Source organism: Protomyctophum bolini (genome assembly GCF_963924005.1).
Source record: "Protomyctophum bolini genome assembly, chromosome: 4".
Classification (NCBI taxonomy): domain Eukaryota; kingdom Metazoa; phylum Chordata; class Actinopteri; order Myctophiformes; family Myctophidae; genus Protomyctophum; species Protomyctophum bolini.
Window position 1 is genome coordinate 33511738 of NC_137865.1, and position 24901 is coordinate 33536638.

The 24901-nt window shown below is 46.6% G+C and overlaps 1 protein-coding gene across 1 annotated transcript; it reads right to left on the reverse strand.

Moving 5' to 3' along the window:
• Positions 1-1049: 1049 nt before the first annotated feature.
• tle3a (TLE family member 3, transcriptional corepressor a) lies at positions 1050-24321 on the reverse strand. Its single transcript, XM_080761545.1, has 21 exons — positions 23939-24321; positions 23291-23471; positions 22596-22696; positions 22306-22369; positions 20761-20805; positions 15978-16040; positions 15589-15693; positions 10537-10745; positions 9752-9755; positions 8142-8264; positions 7507-7557; positions 6876-7028; positions 6266-6398; positions 5168-5343; positions 4964-5037; positions 4603-4852; positions 3960-4207; positions 3678-3825; positions 3384-3534; positions 2988-3064; positions 1050-1841 (listed from the first exon to the last, which is right to left on the reverse strand). Exons 2-21 carry the CDS (start codon positions 23312-23314, stop codon positions 1734-1736), a joined length of 2307 nt encoding a protein of 768 aa, XP_080617671.1. The 5' UTR covers positions 23315-23471; positions 23939-24321; the 3' UTR covers positions 1050-1733.
• Positions 24322-24901: the final 580 nt, after the last annotated feature.

A 24901-nucleotide genomic window follows, 5' to 3' on the forward strand; every position in this document is an offset into this window, starting at 1 on the left:
TTCCTGGGTCCTCACAGGGCAGTTGTCAACTACTATCTGGACGTACTTGCATCCATTTCCCGTTGTAGTTCCATTAAATGTACTTCTGTACGGAGAGCATGAGGAGTGCGAGGCTGAGCCTTCCCTGGTTGCCGTTTTCAGAAGAGAAAAGTAAGGATGAGCACGTTCATTCAGTGGACAACCACACACACACACACAAACATGGCTTGCCCGTACAGTCATTACAGGAAGACTAAAACCCCACAGCTTTGTTTCCACATGTATCCTCCACATGTTTCCTCACTCTGAGAAGAGAACACGGCAACTTTAATCTGTCAGTCTACAGCCAAAATGTCAGCCTTTCCAAGCCACACCTGTGCGGCACCACAGAAATTCAGTCAAAAAGATAGTTTCTTTTTTAATATAAAAACAGTTTATTGAAATATCAACAACTGTACAATCCTTGGTGATGATGACATGTGTTTTGCTACATGGTCTGACGTGTGTTGGAGCAGAGTCCATTTCGGTCTATGACAGCAGAGAACAGTGATCGGATATCAATGAAAGTACGGAAGAAAATTAGAGCATACCCAAACACATAGAATGTGGTCATGACTTTGACTGCCACCAGCGTGAGTAACCGTGAAAAAGCCTTTGCATATCAGTCACAGATAGTCAAAAGAGAAGGGCAATGATTAACTCTTACAGGTCGATGGCTAACGGCGAACACTTTTGTTGCAGAGCATACACATATTCATAATCCTTAAGAGCCAACAGTGATAGAAACCGAGGCGCCATCTGCTTGTCCACCAAGTCCAAACCCACCCCCCCTCCAGATGAGCTGCCATTTGATCCATCTTTGCAGTCATTAAAAGCAACCAATGTTCTGGGATAAACTCTGCATTTCAGAGACAAATTAAAAGGTCAGATTTTAGGGGAGGGAAAGAGGCTCTGACGTTAGCGATTCCTCTCCCTACCCGCGTACTCCCACCATGTAGTCTGAGGAAATGGACATCTCCCAGAATGCTCCACTGCTAAAATCCCAAACGGACAAATTGTGTCCTAGCAAATTGTGAAGGAGGGGGAGGGGGTGGGTCGCCTCCGAATTAGATTTCCGAAAAGGTCATCCTGGACAACGAACATGAAAAAAGGCAGAGGGAGGGAAAAAAAATGAAATAGAATATCCTCTTACAAAGTCCTAATCTAATTTCCATCCCCCAGTGGGGACAGAAAATCAAGGAGAACAAGAAAGAACCATCACAAGCGTAACTGGACACCAAAATATAAATCTATAAAAGGCCTTTTATTACTCCATTATGTACACTTTACACAGGACCTCCAGGGAGAAGCTCCAGAGTGAAGCGCCGCTTCTACTTGCGTCACGGAACCTTCATCTCCACGTTAAAAAGACAAAAAAAAAGGAAATATCCGACAAAAAACAAAAAAAAAACAGCAAGACAATATTTTCTTCTCTGAATGCGTGGAAAACCGCACTCACTGTACAAGTGTTAGTCTCATGTAATGAAGGTCGAGGGCGGAATCGGAGGAACGCGGCACCCATAGACACAACGGTACCGACATGTGGTGCAGTCTTGGCGCAGCCCACTCCAAGTTCAGCCCCAAAACTGCGAAAAACCAGCCAGTCGGGTAACATAACATCCATGCTGTCGTTGCGTGCGAGGAAGGGTAGATGAAGTTCCGTCGTGTTCCTCCTGAGCATCGAGCGTGCTCCCGAGTTCAACGACCAGTCAGTCCTAATAGATCACTTCATACACGGTGGCCTTCTTGTCACCGGAGCCCGTCACAATATACTTGTCATCCGCGGAGATGTCACAGCTCAGGACGGACGAGGATTCCTTGGACTGTTTTAAAAGAGAGAGACACAAACATTATGTTATGTAAGGCTGGCTGGAGACAGAGCGCAGGAAGGGAAAGGCAGTTAGAGGCTATATATATATATATATATATCATTCATTGGCATCCGTCAGTCTCGAGAGACTATGGAGTCGTGCTCTGGAAAGGGGTTCTTTGGCTTTTGGTGCAGCGTTCAGTGTGTGATATATATATATATATATATATATATATATATATATATATGGTTCCCTCACATCTTTACCAATGAATTTACAAAGCTTTTCTAAAATACTTTTACAGAATATCTTCCCCAATTACCAGGCCTATATAATAATTCAGCGCAATAATGATTCTCTTAGTCCTATAGTATGTGCAATGACCAAAGACAGGCAGTCAGTGTAGCAAAAATAAAGCATAGAAAATAGAATGGTATAATTCCATTCCAAATTCAAATTGTCTTTGCTACGCCACCTCTCTTGTATTCACGCACCGGTGCACATTAGGCTGCAATCACACAGCCCTTATGTTAAGCCCATCACACACCGTCTGCGACCGCCGCGCGTCAAAACAGCCGCCTCCATTATTTTCAATGAACCTATCGCACACCGGCTCCGTCGCGCCGCGTCGCCTGGCGCGCCGATAGAACCAGTTCTATTTTCCAGGCTGCGCCGCACAGCAACGCGTCGCGCCGCATCGGACGGAGCCGGTGTGTTGGGCTTTACATTACATATTTCGTGAATTTCAGGAAATTCATGACCCAATAATATATACTGCATTATCTTTTTATGGTAAAAGGCAACATTACGGTCACATGACCGTACTCAGGCGAGGGAAGAGACAGTGCGTAGTTTTTATGAGGAAGAAAAAAGAAACGACAATTCGGTCTTGGTAGCAGGCAGCACGATGAACTACATTTGAGGTTAAGTGGTGCAGAACAGCTGACTACAGGGCTAGATGAGATTCTAATGACATCAAATTCTGGCCCGGTGCCCCATCGGAAAAAAAATAGAGTTCTTTGTCAGGTCAATATTTCAGGTTCGGTTTTCACTGATAGGAGAGCCCTGTCAAGACAGCGGTCGCTGTGTCCTTCCTCTCAGAGACTAGCCATGCATACGTTTGGACCGGCTGCAGACGGAGCGCATCGATCTGCATACCTGGAATATGCTGGCGCCATAAGGAGTCCTCCAAGCATTCAACAGATTGTCCTTCCCAGTGCTTACGAACCATTTACCTGCGGAGCAAAAGAGCAATAGAATCAACAGCCTACCTTGAATGAGGCATCAATGGAAATAGCAAAAAGAATGCACTTCAAATAATGACCTTGCCAAGACACACAAAGCAAGCCCTCGAGTTATAAAAAAGGGCATTGCAGTATTACCGTCAAATCAGTTATAAAGGGACTGTGGTCCCCTCGCTGTATAGTGAAGTTTGTGTGTGTGTGTGTGTGTGTGTGTGTGTGTGTGTGTGTGTGTGTGTGTGTGCGTGCGTGCGTGCGTGCGTGCGTGCGTGCGTGCGTGCGTGCGTGCGTGCGTGTGTGTGTGAAATCATACCGCAGTAGGCGAACTTGAGGGAGAGGACACAGCTTTCGTGCAAGTGGAGCTGATATTTGTCAGGCTTGGTGTGGTGGAGCACCTCCACATTGCTGCTCTCCATGCCCACAGCCAGCCACTCCCCGGTCGGGCAGTAGCCCAGGGAGAAGATCTGTGAAAGGGTGACAACTTTAGTGACCGCATGAATTAAATCTGGCATTTGACAGTTGAGTATGCATAGGGCATTTTTGTGTTCCATTAATTCCTTTGTTCAATCATACAATTAGAAGTTCATTCTATGTTAGCGTCTTGTACCTGTGAGGTGAAGTCATGCTGCTGCAGCTGTCGACCCTCTCTTAGATCCCAGGAGCGGACAGTGTTGTCAAGACCGCCCGTCCACAGTTTGGTGCCGTCGTGGGAGATATCGATGCAGCTCGCGCCATCCGTATGGCCCTGGAACTGCCTGCAATACAGATTATAGGAAAGAGCCGTAAACATTCCTGAAGCGAACATCCCTGGAAAGTTTGGTAGACTTGATCGACCGCAGAGGCAATTCTGCTGTGGGGCCACAAGTCACAAAGTGTGCTGCTATCTCACCTAACGAGAGTCTGGTTGTGGAGATCCCATACAGCAATGTTTCCGTCACTGCAGCACGAGAAGCAGACCTTGGCGTCGGGGCTGATGGCCAGGGCGTAGCAGGCCGGGGCCGAGGAGGTGAGCTCGGCCTTGATGCGAGGCGTCTGCGAGGCCAGGTCCCAGATGGTCAGCGTGCTGGCCTCGCCTCCCACAATCAATGTGCGGCCATCGGGTAGCAGCTTACACGAACGAATGTAGTTATCCCTGTTCTGTTGTACACACACACACAGCAAATCAATGGATAAGTTCAGAGCAATAGGTTTACTACAAACTAGGCAATTAATAGGGATGTGGTGGGAAGGCTGGAGGTGATGAAGACAGTGTCCTGCCACTGTAATCTCTTAACATCAAGGTAGTAGCTCGCACGACTCCAACTCGTCTAAAACTCTGAGCATTCTTACCGGGTCAGTTAATTAACTGAACCAAAAAATCTCTAAGAGAAAACCAGCACCCACGGAACTCTCAGTTTAAGGCAGTTTAAGGCAAGGCAACGCTGATGAAGGCTTGAGAGCTGAAACACGTATGTTTTCTCTTTAAGAGTTTTTTCTGCCACTGAAATGAACCAATCAACAGTTAGCGATGTGTGTGTGGTGGATGTCCTCACCAGGCAGTCCAGCTGGGACACAGGGCTCTTGCTTCCTGGTTGGCTGATGTCCCAGATCTTCACACAGCCCTTGCCGCCCGTGTACACGTGCCGCGTGGGGTTGCTGATGGTGACGGCGCACACCACCTCGCCGTGGCTCAGTGTGTTGATCTGCCGGGCGTGGCGGGGAATGCCAGGCCCAATCAGCGCATCGGGAGGAAAGGGCACGGGCTGCATTTGACCGTCGGCACTCACGTGGAAGGAGTAGGCTCTGTGAACATTTAGTAGAGCTTTACGTTGGCATTTCTGATCATCATCACTAATAGATAGACTTTTGTTTGACCAAAATGCAGTAGGAGAGTGTCCGTCTGAGTTTACTCACGGCTTGCCACCAGAAATGGACGTCAAGCTGGTTGGGAGACCTGGAGCTCTCATGTGGGTGTGAGGGTCAAAGCCCTGAAGGTGAGGAGACAGAAGCTGTTGAACAACTGAAAATGGTTGGTGAATTCTGATCACAAAGTTATACCTCTAGTAAAGCTGCTATAAACCACAGATATGATCTGACCAAGAGGAGGGTAACAATTACCATTGGTGAGCGTCCATAAGCTGCAGCGGCTGCAGCACTCATCTGAGGGGAGATGTGCAGGCCAGCATACACACCAGGACTGGTCAGGCCTCCATTCATCTCATGGTGTCCCATCATGGCAAAGGGAGTAGGGTATGAGCCCGCGATGGACAGAGGGGTACGCAGAGCAGGGGCTGCTGCAGAAAAAGTGCGACAGAAAGTAAGTTTATTTGCTCTAAAGTTTTTATCCCTTGATTCAGCAACACATTTTTTTCCACCCAGTGTCAATAAGTGCCTTTCTTGGCCCCACCTCTCTCCCTTTGTTTATATTGTGTTTTAGGATCCAAGATGGCCACAGCACCAGGAGGGAGTGGGGCGGAGGTGAGCAGGTGGGGTCGACATATGCCCTCACATATGCGTTCACAAATTCAAGACACCTGTGTTACTATGTCTTGTGTCTGTGTTTAATGGCCACTCCAATTAATTTCCAACGGAAGCCCATATGGTTTGACCAAACATTTTGTTTGATGGGGAGCAGAACACATCCATCAAAGCTGTGTTCAGACACAAGTCAGGTGTCAGACACAAGGCAAGTGTCTTGAATGCAGCCCAGTAAGGCCATATGTTGACCCCGCCCACTCACCTCCGCCCACCCCCTCCTGGTGCTGCGGCCATCTTGGATCCTAAAACACAATATAAACAAAGGGAAAAGGGTGGGGCCAAGAAAGGTCCTCATTACCTAATGTAATCCTGGGCGCTACACTCCCTCTTCCAATCTGGAGAGAGCAACGGACTGACCTCATGCTTCCTTCTATGCATGTTCTTCTTTTCACCTGACAGAGGGGAGTTTCTCCGGTTGGACACAGCTGGAACACGTTATTCCAACCAGTTCCTTTCCCCTCCATCAGGCCCCCCGGTCGGCCATGGGGAGGCAGTATAGAGACCAGGATTACTGCATGTTTCTTGTGAGGGTAACTACCCTAGGGGAACATGAAACTCTGCCCTTTTGCCAAACCAACCCAGGGTATGGGTGAAAGTAGGTTTATATCAGAATGGAACACAGGGAAGAGGAAAGGAGCAAAGGCTTCATGAGACCAAAGATTGGAAAGTGGAACTAACCCAGAGCCTCCATGCCTGGTGGCTTTCCCAGGATTGGCCTTAGCCCGGGAGTGGAGCTGGTGCCAGGGGTCGGGGCATCGTTGCGGGGCGTGGGGGTGTTGGACTTGAGGCCTGGTGTGGAGGATTTGTCATTCTGTTGGATGGAAGAGAGAGAGAAAGCGGGCATGTTCACAATCTCCGAGAGCAGACACTGTGCAGACTGACAATGTGAGAGCAAACTGAACCTAATCCAATCTAATTCTGACAACCCCTATGGTCGTGCCGAGCTATAAACTGCTATTTATTCCAAAACCTATTACAACCACAATGACGATGGGGGTCGTTTTTATCCCTTCACTGCTATGGCTTTAATCTTTCCCCGAGTGAGGGGAGGGGGGTGTGGTGGGGGTGGCTGGAGGATAAAAATCCTGAAATAGTTGAATACATTGAGCTATTACAGGGAAGACCTGACTGATCCCTATGCAGGACAACATTATCCCTGACATTTAGTCATGCACTTAAAGCAGCGACAACCACTCGTAATCCACTGCATAGACGGCCTAGATTTATTTGCACATATCCCTCCCTCTCTCTCACTGTCCCAGTGTGTCTCTCTCTCTCTGTGTCTTACGTGACTGAGCTCCTTGGCCTTGGAGGACGGAGTGCTGCCAGAAGAGGCGACAGATGCGGGGCTGTTGGGCGTGTCCTTCTTAGGAGGGCGGGGCTTGTCAATGCCGTTTTCAGGTGGGGAGTGTGCAGGGCTCGCCCGCGGGGTGGCAGGGTCCTGAATGAAAACACAAAAACTGGATGTTTATTTTTACTGTCAACAAAAATAGGCCTTATCCTATGTATAAAACATTATAGTCTAATAATAATGAATTAATAGTAAAGCACTACATTTTGTGAGCCTTAGTACTGCTTATGTAACTTGAAACTCCTTCAAGGTAAAAGTCAATGTAGTGCACGTATGCTTTTTGCACAAGCAAATTTCGCAAACCACGCCCCGTCACCGTAATTTTAACATCACTTGACAGCAAGGCAGACATGCCAACAGCTAGTTGAGCCTCGCGTGTCGTCCGAGTTGGTGGCGGATAGGTTAACGCCCATTTCCAAATAGTACTTGACAATGACATGCGTGTACTCGTGTAGGCTACTTAATGTTAGCAGGATAGCTAGCTAATTACATAATAATGTAAACAAATTGGCTGTAACCTGGAGGACAGCGTAGCCAATGAAAGTGATGGTGCTGAATGCATGCTCACCTCATTTGACACGTCCACAACGAGGTCATCACTTTTCTCTCCATCACTGTCCTGTAAGGCAAGCGGGAAAATAAATTAATTAAATCAGCAAATCAACCAGGATCCTAAATCTTATTCAGCAAATCTTGGCCTTTTATTGAATTCACCCTTTCTCTAATGATGGAAGTGATGCTGTATCTTGGCTGAAATAATTAAATAGGAAATCATTGCTATCATGACATGATCTTTTTCCTGTTTACTACTCTTTAACTCTTTCAACGTTTCCTTTTTTTGGTAACGTGTATGAATCACAACCTCGCAGCCGTTGTTTTCGTTCGTTTGCAAGGTTCTTTTGTTGGTTAAATCACTGTTTTGTTATGGCTTTCCTGCTCTATAGTTAGCTCAAAACATTAGCCGTTGGCTGCTCCGCTCCCATAAAAGCTTAGAAGGCAGCCAAGCATGACTAGGTCGCTACGTGATTGGCTACACGAGTGGTTCAGACTCACATTGGCTTAGGCAGTATGGGGTAAGACTCCCATTGGCTTAGGGGGCAGTCAATCATGACTAGGTCGCTAATAAAAACAGGCCTGTTGTATGTCAGGTTTCACCAGACAAAAAATAAATCTATGCTGTTGGGGGAGTGCACAGTAACGTACATATCTGCTCATGCTGTCCTTCTCCTCCACTTTGCGTTTCTTAGAGTCAAGACTATAGTCAGAGGAGCTGCGGTGTTTCTCACTGGCCGTGCGCAGGCTGTCCGACGGGGATATGGAATTATTCTGCAAATAAAATAAAAATAAAAGAATAAAAGTTAAAACAAACACAGGCATCATTGTCATTGGTCTTCATTCACAGATGGTGAAAGCAGAGCAGTGCTCATTCACTAAATGCATATTCACAGAGACCACTGCCAATCCAACCACTAAAAGAAATGTCTCATTCACAACCACTGTGGATGCGACAGACTCTTAAAAAAGGCAGCTGGAAGGCCAGTTCCACATAGTACCATGACACCAGCCAAAGCCCCGTCTCTCACACACACAAGCCTGTCCCTGGCCACGGGGACAGAAAGGCCGTTATCTGCACTAAAGGGGGGGCTTGTTTTCCAAGCCGGGCTCCCTCCTCCTCCACATAACCGGACAACAAACAGCCTCACAGGGACATGAGCAGTGTGTTGAGGCCTGAACAGAGGCCCTTTTCTCTGGAGTCAGCCAGGCTGAGCGTGAGAGAGGAGGGAGGGAGAGAGACACAGACAGACAGACAGAAAGAGAGAGGAGGGGGAGGAGTGTGTGTGTGTGGTGGGCATTGATTGCCGTGGTGCCTGGGCACCATGTCAGTTCCACTCGGCTTTTAACGGCAGGCTTTGAGCGCCGAGATAAAGAAAGGGAGGGGGGCGATGGGGAGATCTATATCCTGCCAGTGGGCACAGCAGCGTGGGACTGACTGGTGCTTCAGCTTCTTTACGGAGCCTTGCCCACACAGGCTGGGACAGCTCACTCCAAAAAAACGCCAATAGAGTGGGGTGGAACTAGGCAGGTGTCCAGCAGGCCTTCACAAGAGCTTGCGATTGGCCTGCAAACCACCAAGCTTTCCACGATGCCCTCCCTGTCCCTTATACTGAGGGCAGAGGGGAGCGACATGGGCTAAGTCAGCGGCAGCCCCGGAGAGGAGAACAAAAGGCCGATGGACTAGCAGTCTGGGCAAAGGGCCACCGTCTGCATAATGGCTGACCTTTAAAGAGATGCTTAGCGTGACTCATTAACCAAAGTCACCACTCTGCTATCAGATGACCTAGGACAAGAGCACAGCAACAAAACAGGGCCTGCTAATCGCCCCAGGAGTTCCATTCCTTCAGACATGACTGCACCCATTCAGACAGCCTGGGCCGGCAGAAATACAATCTCACAGGCCCATCACAAGCCATCAGACATTGCAGACATTCAAATAAAATGCTCTAGCAGTTCCGGACCAGGCAGGGTGAAGGAAAAGGGTAAAGAAAGAGAGAAAAATTAATCTACAAATATGTTTATAAATATTCATTAAGAGGAGGATGGAGAGAGAGAAAAATACAGGGAGGAAGAAAGAGATACAGAGAGAGAGAGAGAGAGAGAGAGAGAGAGAGAGAGAGAGAGAGAGAGAGAGAGAGAGAGAGAGAGAGAGAGAGAGAGAGCAAGATTGATAATGGACTGGTAAACAGGGAGTCGAAGGATCAAAGAAATCCTTTAAGAGGGTTCCAAGTCTTCCTTCCTAATTGTGATGAAATTACAGTGCTAATTTCTCAGGCACGCGCACACAAACAGTCACATACAGTGCATCATGTCCTTGTTCATAGCAAAGTTAAGGACACTCACCGTGCTCTCTTCAGTCACAGGAATCATGATTGAGTTTGAGGGAGATGGCAGCAGTTCCAATCCAAGAGAAAGAGAAAAGAGTGAGTCACAGTAAAATCCTTATCCATCAGTATTGTAACACCCTACAAATGTAACCAAATGGATCAATTTGGTTACATTTGTACAATTGCAGGGTTAAGTGAACACAAAGGGTTTTACTGTGCAGTTAGTGTATTGCAACAGATGATGGTGGCTGAAGTTCTAGATATGGCTGGAAGGCACAAAGGTCCTCTTATCAGTGTGATGAGGACCTGTTGAATAGCTTGTGCTGTGGTGGGGCTGAGAATGTACCAGCTCATTACCCAGAGAGAATGTGAGCAGACAGGATGCACTCCTCACCTTCCTAGGGGCCCCCCAAGTAGTGAATTCTGGACATTCAGGATGTCACACACTACACTAAATTAGTCCTTCCACCCTTTTTATGCTCTTTTACTATGGTGCTAACGTTAGAAGCATGCCACCAAACAAGTGTAATGCTTTATTGGGTCGTCCATTCATAGTCAACAGTCTTTGTATTGAGTTGTGCTTGAAATGTACTGTTCAAGTTACAAACTGTTCAAGTTACAAACTGTTAATACATATTTCAATCAAACCATACCACTTTCCCCAGAGTAAAGTGGTAAAGCTGCTGATGTATCTACGCTGCGGTAGGTATCTGTACTCACCTCTGTGTTCAAGATCATGGTGGTTCTTCTCGTCCTTGACAGGGAGGTGGGCCTGGCTTCCCAGGGCCCCCAGCGCCAGCAGGCCCGAACCGGAGCCCGTCACAGGTGGGATGCCGGGGGGTTGCAGGCCCGAGGGATGCGGGGGCAGCTGGACGGGAGGCCCATGAGCCGCGTGTGAGAGGTGCTGGGCCTGGAGTTGCTGTTGCTGCACACAGATAGGGACAGACAAGATGGCAAGTGGGTCGGAGGGAAAAGCCAAAGACACGCCACACACTGAACATGATGCTGCTCAGTTGCTTTTACACAGGCTGGGTCAGATATTAGTACAATCACACGCCCATTACTGTTAGGATCAGGGATCAATCCCTTTTTTCAACAAGAGGGCAGGGTCACATAAGCACCGCCCCCACACACACACACACACCAGACGTGTGCCGAGGAAAGCAGACGTGACTAACGTTTGATTCTCAACAAATCTGATATATGAGATGTGGTGTGGGGGGGAGGGGGAAGATGGCTACAGTGCACAGCAGAGTTAGTCCACGCTGGGACGCGACACACAATGAAGGCAATGTTCGAATTAATGATAACCACAACAAAGTCTCAGCCAGCCCAGCCATGCAACTAACATCCAGATGAATCAGAGTTCTATTCATCCTTCCATTCAGTGTGAACTAGCAGAGCAGCAACACAACCCCTTTCAATAAGACCTCTTTCTAAAGGTAGCTCTCCACCGACGTCGGTCGTGGAAGGAGTTGGACAGTGTCCTGCCGACAACTCATCGTCGGCATGACACTATCGACAGGTAGGGACTTCTAGTCGGACGTCGATCGCCAACCAGACTTGTTTGGTCGGAGCCCGACAGGCTAAGCCCTGGGATGGTGAAAAGTGTTTTGTTTTGGTATAGATAAGGAGGCTCCAGTGTTGCCAGATTCTTTGAGTGAAACAAGCGACCAGGTCTAAGTCCAAAAGAAGCATCCGGTTTCAGCACTTGAACTCTATTACCCCATCAGCTATTTTAAAAAATAATTTTGAAAGCAAGCCTAAAATCCTTCAGAAATAAGCTAAAACTAAAGCAACTAAGAATATTTACAGGAGAAAGCAAGGCCAAAGTCGCTTATAATAAGACGACATGGCAACACTGCAGGCTACTTTGCATGTGCAAAAACAATGTTTCATCTCTTGGAGTTGGAAACAGTCTTTAATGGAGGGACACCTTAAGCTGTCACGACTCTAGGTCACACCCCTTACGGAAGGAGAGTTCCCCAGCGGGTGGAGCAATCTGTCAGTCTGTGGTCTAAACTACCTGCTTTTTTAAACACTTCAAAACACAGCCTGCCTTTATTTGCTCCTCTCACATTCACATCCCGGGATTAACAACCCATGATGAGTCACCCACACGTCCAAACTTTGAGATCGACCCAACAGCAAGTGCCAGCAGCTGTCGCACTGTGTGTACTTGCGTGTGAGATAAAGACTATGTGTGTGTGTGTGTGTGTGTGTGTGTGTGTGTGTGTGTGTGTGTGTGTGTGTGTGTGCGCACACTCCAGCAGCCAAGACCAGGGGTCCCATGCTGGCACTCACTCAAGCCTCCAATATTGCCATCAATATTTGAAAGGCACAGGGAAATGGACGGGAGTTAAAAGGCACTCAGAATGGACATACGCAGTTTAAAGCATGGTTAAATAATACTTAGCCAAGTCACCAATAAAGACGTTTGCAATTTATTACCAGTCTACAAGGCTAGCTGAATAATTCAGGTGCTGCAATGGCATGCACCTCCCTTCTCTCTTATACAATGCTCAATCAGCATCAGTGACCATCAGACTATAAATGCAATATCTGTGTCTGTAGTAGTTCACGACACTTCACGTATCACTTGAACATCTCTCCTGAGTATAGTCTTACAATAAATGTGTAAGATCTCTGTAAGTCTGTCTGTACGGCTGTACGTCCGTGTAGTTTGTTTATCCCGAGGGGGGGGGGGGGGGGGGGGTGTTTCAGCTGCCATGTTTTCCCGGCACCCCAGAGCTCCTATTTTGAAGGAATCCCGGGAATGATTGTGTTAAAAAGTGCATGCCCCATAGACACAATGTTATGAGCGGGCGAGCGACATGTAGCAAGATGGCAACAACATAGCGACGTCACAATGTATTGGCCAGCAGCCATCTAGTCTTTCTTATATACGTCTATGGACGGTACAACAGGTTCTCTGACAACGGGCATTGCCTGACCGGATGGGGCATGCATTCCCAACTTGTTCCCGACTTGCATTGTTCCACAGTAGTGGTGCCTGTTATTATGGTAATTTACAGAATATTAGGTAATAAGGAATGTTAATGGCTTGGGATGTGGTCAAGGACAAGGTACAGTACACTATGCTGTGTATCTCTGTAAGTCTATGCCCATCACATGGTATGAACTATTAACAGCCTGGACATTCATTAGTTTAAGCACGAGTGCTATTATGAGTACATATTACTTCAATATGTCCATAAAAATCATATCCGAGTGTTTTAATTGCTTATGTCCTTACTTATTATCTACACGGCAGGTGGTGTGGAATGGCTTGCAAAATGGCAGTTACAGGTCACTGGGGATGTGGACTTGCAACCTTGCCCCCTACTCCACAGAAGGGCTGTCAATCCAATTATAAAATGTGCATGGGAGACAGGAAAGGAGAGAGAGAGCGAGCAGGTGAGACAGAAAGAGTGTGTATGTGTGCGCATGAGTGTGTGAGGGAGAGAGTTATGATATTATGTCCATGAGGGAAATTAAGGAGCCAGTTCATTGGCAGGGGAGAGTCAGCCTTGCTCATTGTGCTTAATGAGGCACTGATGGCTAATATGCATGGCTGATCAGCCAGAGCCCTCATTAGAGGGCCATAAATGAAGACAATAATAAATAAAGAACGGAGGCTGCCCTATTCACTCTAATTTAATATTCCTAGATAAAGACCTACACTTTTTGTTCCCGTTCCCCCCCCCCCCCCCCCTGCAGTGAATACATGTACCTACAGAGCCAATTTGAAGCTCAATGTTGTAAGCACACAAGCAAAACTGGCCCAATCCCATTCTCTGCACATAGAAAATATAAACCAACACAATCAACAACATATGTGTGGCACCGGCAGTGGCAACTAGGCACAGTCGGCAGGACTAATGTCATGCAACATGCACAAGCCCCTCAAGCTCCTTGTCTGTGGGCAAACACACCAATTCCATAACGTTCAGCATGGCACACACAGACATCTCAGGATGCCACTGACCATGAGAGCTGGGTAGGCAGCGTGCTGCTGCTGCGGGGGGAAGGAGGACAGAGGCTGGTCAGGGATAAACACTATTATTAACTTGGTGTAAAGTCCTATCCTACGTATGTTTGGTTTATACTAGTTTCATATCATCTGTCCTGGAGGCAGCATCCAGGAGGGTGAAGAAATGTACTTTGCTGATTTTTTTCATTTTTTTTTAAAGGGGAGGGGTTTTTAATCAAGCAGAGTTTGCTACCAGTCAGCAGGTTCATCTCGGACACCACCAGCAGCTTGTCCTAGATGCATCCTATTAATGGCCTTCAGGCCCATCAATAACACATGCGGCTGGCTCCTGGTTGCTGCCCCTGTCTGTCTGCTTGCCTGGCACGTGCTCTTTCACCCTACCTTTCCTTACAATATGCATGAGGCTCTTGGCATGCCTACACTGCTGCTTCTCTCAATGAATAACTAATAAGAGAGGTATTCGTAAACATTGCTACATTTCCACCCTCACACAGACATACAGACATGTACGATTGTACGTGCAAGATGACCTGGGCATGAGTGAGAGGAGGCCCAGTGGCTTTGCCACATTGAAGCCACGTATGTAAATCATGTATGGATTACTGCAATATTTAATCATTTTCGAAACCTTCTGCAAGCACGTGCGTGCGCAGATAGCAAGAGCTTAAGTGAGCATGGAGCCTAATCCAAAGCTAGAGCAATGCTAGTACAGAAATGATAATGATCATACAATTCAAACCTTATAATGAATCACACCTTAAAAATTGCTTTCCTTAACACTACTCTGTCTAGTCTTTTAGAGTAATAATGGATGTGCTTCAGTCTGCCAAACAAACAAAAAAGACAAAAAACAGCTCTCCATCACCTGGAGACACCTACTCTGAGAAATTCCAGGGAGCAATTATCCTGGAATGAAAGGTCACCATGGGGGCATTAATTGAATTCCGATATGTGCCTCCAGTCATCCATCCGGGCAGGGCCTCTTGTGCATGTTAAAGACCCTGACTCCACTAATAAGATCACTGATAGTGTGAGCTCTTGGATTGGGAGGTGAAACCAATCAGTTGTGTGGTAGGAGGACAGGCCTGCTGCTGTTGATCACTGCTGTTGATCAATGAGGAGCAGATGGTCAGGCCAGAGCCATGATGAAAACCATACATTATAGCACTGCGTTGCTGCGGCCAGCAGACTGCGGACTGGGCTGTGATGGCTGACTGCTGTGCTTTGTGTGCTGTTCTGTCTCGGTCTAGCTTAGCAGTGCTGGCACTAGTGTTGTGCTCAGCCCCACAGACTTTTAATTCCCACAGCTATCCAGGTCAGCAGTGAGGGATGAGCCTCCTCGTTAAAACCTTAGCCAATTAAAGCAATACAGGCTGGCGAGGCAGGATCTCAAGAGCTCCCAGGCTCACATTTATAAACACACAACAAGGCAGTGAAGATACCACTGAGACCCAGTATGGAACAACAGGCCGACTCTCTGGCCCGACCCACTCATTGTGTATACGGCTCAGATTCATTACTCAGAAACAAAACATTTGATTGGAACAGAACAATATTAAAGAAATTAGATAAAAGAATCAATGGCTGAGGCAAATCTGCACTTTATTGCTTCAGTGGGTTCGGCTTAAGTTGATCGCACTCTATACTCTAAACAGTTTTGTTCTACTTGGCGCAACGAGGCGGTATGGGAGATTAGGAAAGAAGTGATGTACATGCGTGCAGATTTGCCTCTAGCCCCAAGGTCAAATAAAGGAATAAAAGAAGGAATACACACGGTGAGAGGCAGATTGGGAAGTCCACGTACCCCGATGATGGCATTCAGCTCAGTCATAGTCACCTGCTTTGCTCTCTCTACTGCCTGAGCCACCTGCTGTTGGTGCTGGTGGAAAAAAGGGCATGGTTAATATGACGTGGCAGCATCATTGACCAACAATACTTTCACACATTGTTAACCATACATGTACTATTCTAGCTTTGACTGACACCATTATATAAAAGAGGCATGAGTCACACAATGATTTTGAAGTGTCTAACCTTCCATGTTTTTAAAGGCTGTAACTTTAGAGCAGAACGTGTGGCTCCTGAATAAAGACCATAACGGCCAATTGCTCTTTTGTACTTACAGTGATTACAAGGTACAGTAGGCACATAAAAAAACCTCACCTCTTGTGACAGGAAAGGCATAATTTGAGCTAAAATGGCGTTGAGACGTTTGGCGATCTCCGTCTGGAAAAACAAGAGTAGCAGACCGTAGATGAGTATGAAACAGTGGCTTCACATAGTCCCCCCCATACCCCCCCCCCCCCCTTTAATGTTTACACCGATTAAGTCAATTACTGCGGCAATCAGAACTGCTTGACTCAACATCCTCTAAACAGCATGATATTGACATTTGAAATATTTAAAACATTAGGAGAGCCCAAGGGGATGGAGCACAGCTGTGCTGAGAGTGCACTCCATGCTAAACGGATATGAACAGGCGGAGTGCGGCTGACTTAAGAGCATCCTCTCTCTCTTCTACTCAGTCTGGCCTCTTCCCCTCCATCTAGCACTCTGCTGTCCTGCAGTTAACCTCAGAGATCAACCGCGCCCAGGAAGTAAGCCCTGCTGACCACACTTCCCCGTTTATTTACATATGACTCCAGTGCAGACTAATTACACTATGGCTGCCCAATGGCTGACGGTTGAGTAAAGTGTAAGGACCATAATGACCTTTTAGTACAACACGTTCACCTCAAAAAGTCTATGATCAATACCATTAGAACACAACAGCTGGCCACTGAATATTGAGACTGTGGTTTTTCCACAGGCTGGTCTTCCTGAGAGCAACGTGTGAAGGTTGTTTCTCAATGCAGTCGACTGCCTCCCCGGCCCCCTCCCCCAGCCCACCCATCCATCCATCCACTGTGTCTCGGCCTCCATTCTTCTGCCTGTCTACCCACTACCATGGCAACAGCTGCAGCCCTATCTGGCTAGGATCATTATGCAAATGGCACCTCTGCCTGACCGTAACAGGGTTTAAAATCATATTACGTGCTTGGAGGCAGGTCATTAAATTGAATTTTCAGCCTGTCGATCAGATGAACAGGGCAAATGAATGGTGGATAAAAAGGAGCAGTGGGAGGAGGTGTAAAGGAGGGGTGCGTGCATGCGTGATCTACCGACCCTCCCCCACTCCTGTAAAAACACTGCATGGGCGAGCCTCTCCTCTGCCTCCCTTGTCCAGGGAGGGCAGAGCAGACAACAGCAGATTCTGAAGTTGGTAGGGATTTTTCTGCACCGGGAGAGCAGAGAAAATACCAGTGCCAAAGCTACATCATATATGGAATTTATGAGCTGCAGTTCAACCCAGGGCCACTGCAGAACACAAACACATCAGAGGGATTTTCTCCAATTTTTCATTCGGAGCAACACACACAATGTACTTTGCAGGCTGCCAGCTTTATTTATTACATATAACACAAATGCCAGGCTGTTTTGGCAGCAGGACATATTACCGCCGAACACCGCCAAGGAGATTGGAGAGTAATGTTGGCCCGAGCAAGGCCTGCTGACCCAACCTACAATAGCATAGACACTTTACCCAGCAGGCTAGTAGTGGCACAAATGCTAAGATAATTTTTTGTATTTCAGATGCACAACGGGCAGTAATCTGAATTACACATATGGTGTCATTACATACCACACAAACTGATTTAAGAGGGACTCTAGTGCACCGAAAAAAAACAGACATATAAAGCTGAAGAGCTAGACCTGGCTGTAATCTATATCTAATAAAGACGGATTAACGAGGTTGGGATATATATAGGTTGCATGATGCATCATGGGCATTAGCATTAGAGCTATAAAGTAAATGCTTTAGAAAGCTGCTGTGCTTGAATAATCTTTGTTTGTTGAGATGAGCCATGTCAATAGCAGTTGAACATTTGACAGGATTTGTGGAAAGGCCCCTGGCACATAGTCCATTCCTCTGAAGCTTAGTGTCATGGTGACAGCTGGCTGAGAGGTCAGGAGGTGGGCAACCCTAGCACGACCAAAACAATCGCCTGCTTCTACACTCTCTCACAGTACAAGATGCAAATACATGGAAATAACTAACGACTCAGCGGGCAAACGCTGTCAAAATAGATACAGTGCAGAGGCACGCTTTTAGCTCTGTCGGCAGATGGGGGTGAAAAAGAGGAAGAACAGAAAGGGGCTGTTGTCGCTTTAAGCAGATGACAGCCTAGCCCTCGAGGGGCCAGCTTTGCGCTCGACTACACAATTACAGGTACTCGGACCTGTCTAGCACCACTTTAAGAGCACTCTCAGGCCAGCCTGTCAGCAGCACGCAGAAAGCTATTTGTCTGTTGCTATCAGCAATGGGAGAATGGAGTGAGACACTGATGAGCATTAAATACACAGCCACAACAACTGGTGGTGTTGGTCACGTGATCCATGCATAAACATCACTTGACCCAGTCATTTGGAGAGGACCTCCATTTTCTCCAAGATGACAAGAATTCTCTCTCCCAGTCATGAGAAAATTGTGGCCGTTCTTCCAATACTATCCCATCTAAGGTGAGGCCTGACAGAAGTTTCCGCCAGCCAGATTGAGATGTTGCACTGAACATCGAAGCCTTGTTTAAAGTGTGGTGAGTTGAGGCCAAATTGTTAATTGACATCTGAATTTACCTGTATCGATTTGTACCAACCTGAGGCCAAGGGCCTGGCCTCTAAATAGGCTGCATGGATCGCTACAGCGATTTAACGCCACTATCATCAACAGGCATAAGAGGTTCTCAAGTAAATGAATACGACAACTTCCAACTGTTAAAACCAGTGCGACAATGATAACAAAAAGAAACACAATCGTCTTGTAATGCAAATCTAATATTAAAAAAAATCCGTTACATGTCTCTGTCTAGCTTTGAAGCCCTGACTGCTCTCAACAATTACACAGCTCCACTCCAGCAGGCAGAAACAGATGACTGATGGGAGATGGCTGGGAAGGAGGTCTAGCGACGCTTCCTCAGCCACTCGTCATCACTACGCTTCTCTTTTGGAAGAACACTGTTAACTCACTCCGCGGGCTGACCAAGTTTGTTTTGGCCTCCCCACATGCCAGATAGTTAGCTCCTTCGCAAATAATTCCTTAAGGCCCCTGAATATAAATCATTCATCTCTCAACACACACACACACACACACACACACACACACACACACACACACACACACACACACACACACACACACACACACACACACACACACACACACACACACACACACACACACACACACACACACACACACACACACACACACACACACACACACACACACGATGTATGTGGCCTCAAGTGAGCTCTGTGACTATGCTGGAACAGGTAAAGGCCTGAAACTGTTGGGAGACTTAATGGACACCCAGGCCTTCGACCCTCTCCACCCCAGGGCAGCTCCCGGAAACAAGTGGCAGACATGGAAATTACAGGCCGACAGCACAGGCCAGAAATTAGCTGTATTTTTCTACATAGTGCTGTGCCTGACGGGACAGGATCAGACAGCACAGCACTACCACATCAGCCCATCTGCGATGTGCTGCTGTGTACTCTGAAATCAGCATTATGTCTCTGCACAGTAATGAAAAAGCCACCTTAGGGGGAATGGATTTCCTCACAACAAAATAAATCCCCTGGCAGGAAAATAATATGCCTATGTGCATCCAATAATCCGGCCCAACCCTGCCTGTTAACCACTCCCTGTCTCCCCCCACCCACGCGCTCTATGCTGGGGGTGGGGGGGTAGTAGTATTGTGGGGGAGCAATAGGGTCGGGGGCCCACTGCACTGTTTGCCTACAAACACGCTGTTCAGCAGGTTAGGGCCCTGCCGATGAATTATTCAACGTCTTCCATCAGCTCTGTTGAGGCTCCTGATAAAAGTCAGGCGCTAAAATGGATCAGTCGATTAACCTGTTTACACAAAGCGGGGCCTGCCGCCCTTCCCCCCCCCCCAGCGCTACTCTTCAACTGGCCTCCCCCAACCCCTCCTCTGCTCTCCTGGTTGGAGATAAGTGCCTGACAGAAGCTATCAGAGAGGCCCCAGGCCTGACAGACATGTGGCAGTGTGACACCCCAGCCCAGAGACACTGATGGATCACCCCCACCACTCCAATCCACCACATCCCCAGTGCTGTCATTAACCAGCCCAACCCACTACTGGGGGGACAGAGGAGGGACAGCATTACTGGTTTCAAAGCAGCCTGGGAATCTATGGATTTCCGAATCGTGTGTGTTCCTTACCTCTCCAAGCATGTCAATGCAATTGATCCTAGTGATCAGTGGTGGGGTGACTTAATGGTGAAAAGTCATACACACACACATATATATATATATATACATATATATATATGCTAGCCTGAGTGTGTGTGTATATATGTGTGTGTGTGTGTGTGTGTGTGTGTATGTATATATATATATATATATATATATATATATATATATATATACTGTATATATATATATACACTATATATAGTTTTTTACCTGCCCTGCCTGGAATTTGCCATGAATTTAAAAAAGCCGACTTATCACCTCTTTTTTTTGCCGACTTTATCACCTCTCTTTTATCATTAAGTCAAAGGCTGTCCTTGCCAAAGTCTGCCTTTAATCTTATCAAAGCGGTTTAACAAATCTTGCCTTTTACACAAATTCCAAAGGGAAGGCGACAGCGGTAGTATATGCTAGTCTGAGTGTGTGTGTTGCCTCCTTCACACCCTGTGCAGTGACCCCTTCTGTTTACAGCCTACTATCATCAAAGTACATTTCAGCTCTCAGCCCCATGAGTGGCTCCTGTCATACTGCACACGTGCATGCACGCGCACGCACACCCACCCACACACCCGCACACACACATGCACAGAGAAAAAAATTATTGGGCTCAGACAGGATCCCAGTGGTACCTACCTGTTTGTGCATCTCTATGTTCAACCCATAGGACATCTCGTAATACTAGAAAAAAAAATAACCTTTTGTTTAGTTAATCATCATGATGACTCCACATCAATCAGTCGCACTCACAAGTAAGTGCTTTTCTGAGTAATTACTACTAGCATTTATAAAAACAGCCATTCATTCAACTTGTTGAATAATTATAATAACCTTAATGTAACTTGCGTGGTGGCAATATCGTTACACATAATCTGATGAAATCAATTAAGATCCATTACAGTGTTCTGTCAATGATGTTCTCATTCACAGGATTAAAGAGCAAGTTCATCAGGCAAAACATTGTATAAGAAGCAGTACAGTGTTCAAAGTCTACTCTGACGTCTTGCAGTGTGGGCACAGGGAAGAAAGGGTTAGATTTATTGATTGATGCCTTAAGCCCCCCCTCCCAGGTTGCTGAGATGTCTTGTTTACTCAGCTTAACGCCCGTTGCTCAACGTTCCTGATATTCTCAAGCCAGGTCAGTCTGTCTGGCTGAAATGTAATCCACGGAGCCCGCGAGTGGTGGTCAGGGCCGAAATGGCTTTCCAGTCAGCGTCTATTTGATGAGGCCAATGCATTATTCAGTCCATTAGCTTCTTCGAAAATTACCCTCAAACAAGAGAGCCATTCTGTCTGAGATCAGAGCCCTCGCAGCCCTCAACGTAACATGACACCCGAGGGCCCACAGCGCTGGCTGTGGGATACTTCCTACATGTTTACCTAACCTCCTCCCTGTCAGCCTGACATGTTTTTTCCTGTGAAAAGAATGTTTAACTTAAGTCTCAGTGTATTGGTTTAAGTCATCCCCTGCGTGTTTACCTAGGATAAGAAGAATACACTGGCCATGGAAGACACACTGATTGCATCACGTCTGAGACAAAATTTCTGTTTCATGGGCACAACTTGAGTAATAATAATCACTAACATTAAAACATATATAGGTTAAGGATGCTACCGTAGCAAAGAACAGGGGACTGATGTTTTGTAAAGAATAACTACTTCTTGCTCCACGTCCTCCATCTTGTGTGCAGTGGTACATTTTCCCACACGCTGCCCTGGCCCTCCTCCGTCAGTGCTCACCTAATTTATGGCTGTGCATATGTCTGAGCGCGGTGTCTCCTAGGAGAATAATCAGATCAGCACACACAGAGGGCAACGCTGTAGTCATTGACCCTTGGAGATCAGGGGCGCTCTCAGAATGGAGCCTCAGCCGACTGCCTCCCTGCTCGCCTGTCTGTCAGAAAAAGGGTTCTTCTGCAGCAACAGCCAGATACACGGAGCCCCTCCCCCCCCCCCCCCCCCCCCCCCCTACACGCCCAATGCCCTGGAGGGACTTTCAAACAGGCCCATACCTGGCTGACACTCACCTATACCCAAACCTCCACACACACACTCCACACCACACATACACCCACCCACAGGTAAACACAAAGGCCCCTGTCTCACTCCACCTCTAACTAGATCTCCTACAAGCCTCACAATTTGGAAACATAATTGCTTCCTATTGTAACATAATCTTACCATGACATAGTGGCGCTGCATCTCCGTCTTCTCATTGGCCAGCTTGTCATACTCCACCTTAAGACTAAAATAGAAGACAAGGTGTCAATTTCCAGGCGTCTTCTGACCCTTCCAATAAATCACTCACTCTTAACCACTTGACTACAGTGTGCTGAGAATGAAAACCGTATTCTGGTTTTTGTTTGGTTTCCTCCCCTGTGTGGAAGTTGACAGCAAATATTTGTTGATAAATCTTTTTATACTTGAACTATGAGCGTAAAATTGCCATTGGTTTCGTGTTCAATTATTACCTGTGATACTGGGCTTGCAGGAACTGAAATTCATCTTTGATTCTGTCACAAGACTCTGCTACAGTGAATTTGAAGCCAGGCTGACCTGGCTGATGGGGAGCCTGAAAGAAGGTTGCACACTCACATCAGACCATCAACACAAGAAAGACTACCCCTCCCAATCTGCAGAATGGTGGCTCATAAGCTCCTGCCTCAATTTGTAAATTTGATACACTTTTATCATCCCTCTAGGGAAAGCTTACATTTAGACATTAGTGTAATGTGTACAAATAGTGTTATGATAATGATTACACTGTTTTTGAGGCAAACCTCCCTAATGCAGTAAACCAGAGCCATATTGTCATTACCAGAGCAATAGAGGTGGGTCAAAAAATACAAAACTTGGCATAATAATGGCAATATATGGCTGAGTATGTAAACACTGTGCAGTCAGAAGGTATGAGTATGTAAACAAACATGTCCTACTGAAAGCCTCCATGTTACCATAGCTATAAACGGCATTATAGTACTAATTGCAACATTATTTCGGGGTTTACAGCAAATGTGTGGTAATATAACTGAGTTGTAGTAGTTGAAGGTTACGAAATTATATAGGCTGAGGCTTCTCAACATAGTGGCCGTGCCACCACCTCATGCGATGTTGTCAAGATAAATATAAAGCTGCTATAATTTAGATGCATGGGACAAGGTCTTACCGGATGCCGGCCTTGTGGATACATTTTGAAATGTATCCCTTTGTTTAACTATCCAATGCGCTGGTCCTTCGGCAAAATGGTTGAAATGTGTGTTATGGTATCACCACCAGCAGCGCTCAACACCCTGAAATCCGTAGTCGTGTGAACTGGTCAAATTTCCTCGTCGTAGCTGCTGTTAAATCTATTGGTATAACAGAACAAAAGGAGTTTTTTTAGTACACACTGCAAGGCAAGTCACTGTGTTTACACGATTACAGCTAAGTAGATGAAAAGAATAATACCGTCGGTCGCGGAAAAAACAGCAGCAGTCAACAGCTTCTTTTCTTTGATGACCTTATTCAGTCAGTCAACACAGAACGACGTCCTCCAACAAATATACCCGTTCACACAAAAGTGATGCGGTCACAAACTACTGAATTCAATGGCGTTAAATAACCTCCTGGAAATGTTACGTCGCTATGGCGAGAAAAGATCTTCATTGGCGTTTTTTCAAAAGAGCCAATATTTGGTGTGGAAAAACCCTCTACTTATCTCCTGTTCGCTTTACAGCCATGCATGCAGAGTTCCCTATCATACCACCTACTGTTTGGTGGAGCCGCGTCCGAGGTCAGAATTCTAAAATCAAAGCCATTATAGAGAAATACGTACCCGTACGTAAATCCGGAAAAAGAGGAGTAGGCTACAAATCATGCGTCGAATCTGGTTTAATCCTTCTCGATGTAACGTTACGCACCACGGTGCATCCTCTCCAAAGCGTACCCACGACCCAGTCCGATGAGTCGAGATGTAGGGTCTACTACTCGGGGAAGAAATGTGGTGCGGTCGGGTCTCGATTAAACTTTCTTCTCAACCAACCACGAACATCCAAGGAATGCGCCTTTTGTGGCGCGAGTAAATCCCAAAATATGTTCCCAAAATCTTTCTTCCGATTCGAAGAGGTTTGTTGAGTTTTTTCCCCCCTTCTTCTTCTTAAAAGCGTAACATGGTACTCCACAATCTCACATTTCCCGTGCTTGTTGTCCGACTCTAGCCCCGTGTGCCACACACAGGCAGGCAGTAGGGCTGAACCGCCGTGCACAGCCGCCTATCTGTCCAATCGGATCAGTCCAATCGGATTACTCCGAAGGACCACGGCTTCCATCTGCCTATCGGAGGACGACGGCCCCCACGTGGGGACTCAATGATACATGACATCATCTCATGGATTTACAAGGCATCATCCCTCTCTGATGTGCAACAACAGCACTAATGCGCCGACAACGATTTAAAAAAAACCAAAAGAGCCCCACAGACTTTATATCCGCAGTGTATTAACATGATTTATTTATTTATTTATTTATTTTTTACCAGATAGTTAATATTATGCTTTAGATTGGTGTGATGGGCAGGGGGTTAAACAACTATGCCTTAAAATGTAGCACTGTGGTTTTAGCATAGCTACTGTGAGGGGACACTTTATTTCTGTGCACCACATTGCCATGAAATATCAACTGGTATTGCGCTTTAAAATGTTTCAAGCATCCGCAAAAAACAGGAAGATTCGTGTTAACAGACCCCAAGGACACAATAACGTCCAATCGATCGACGACACCGACCAAATTGCCTAGGCAA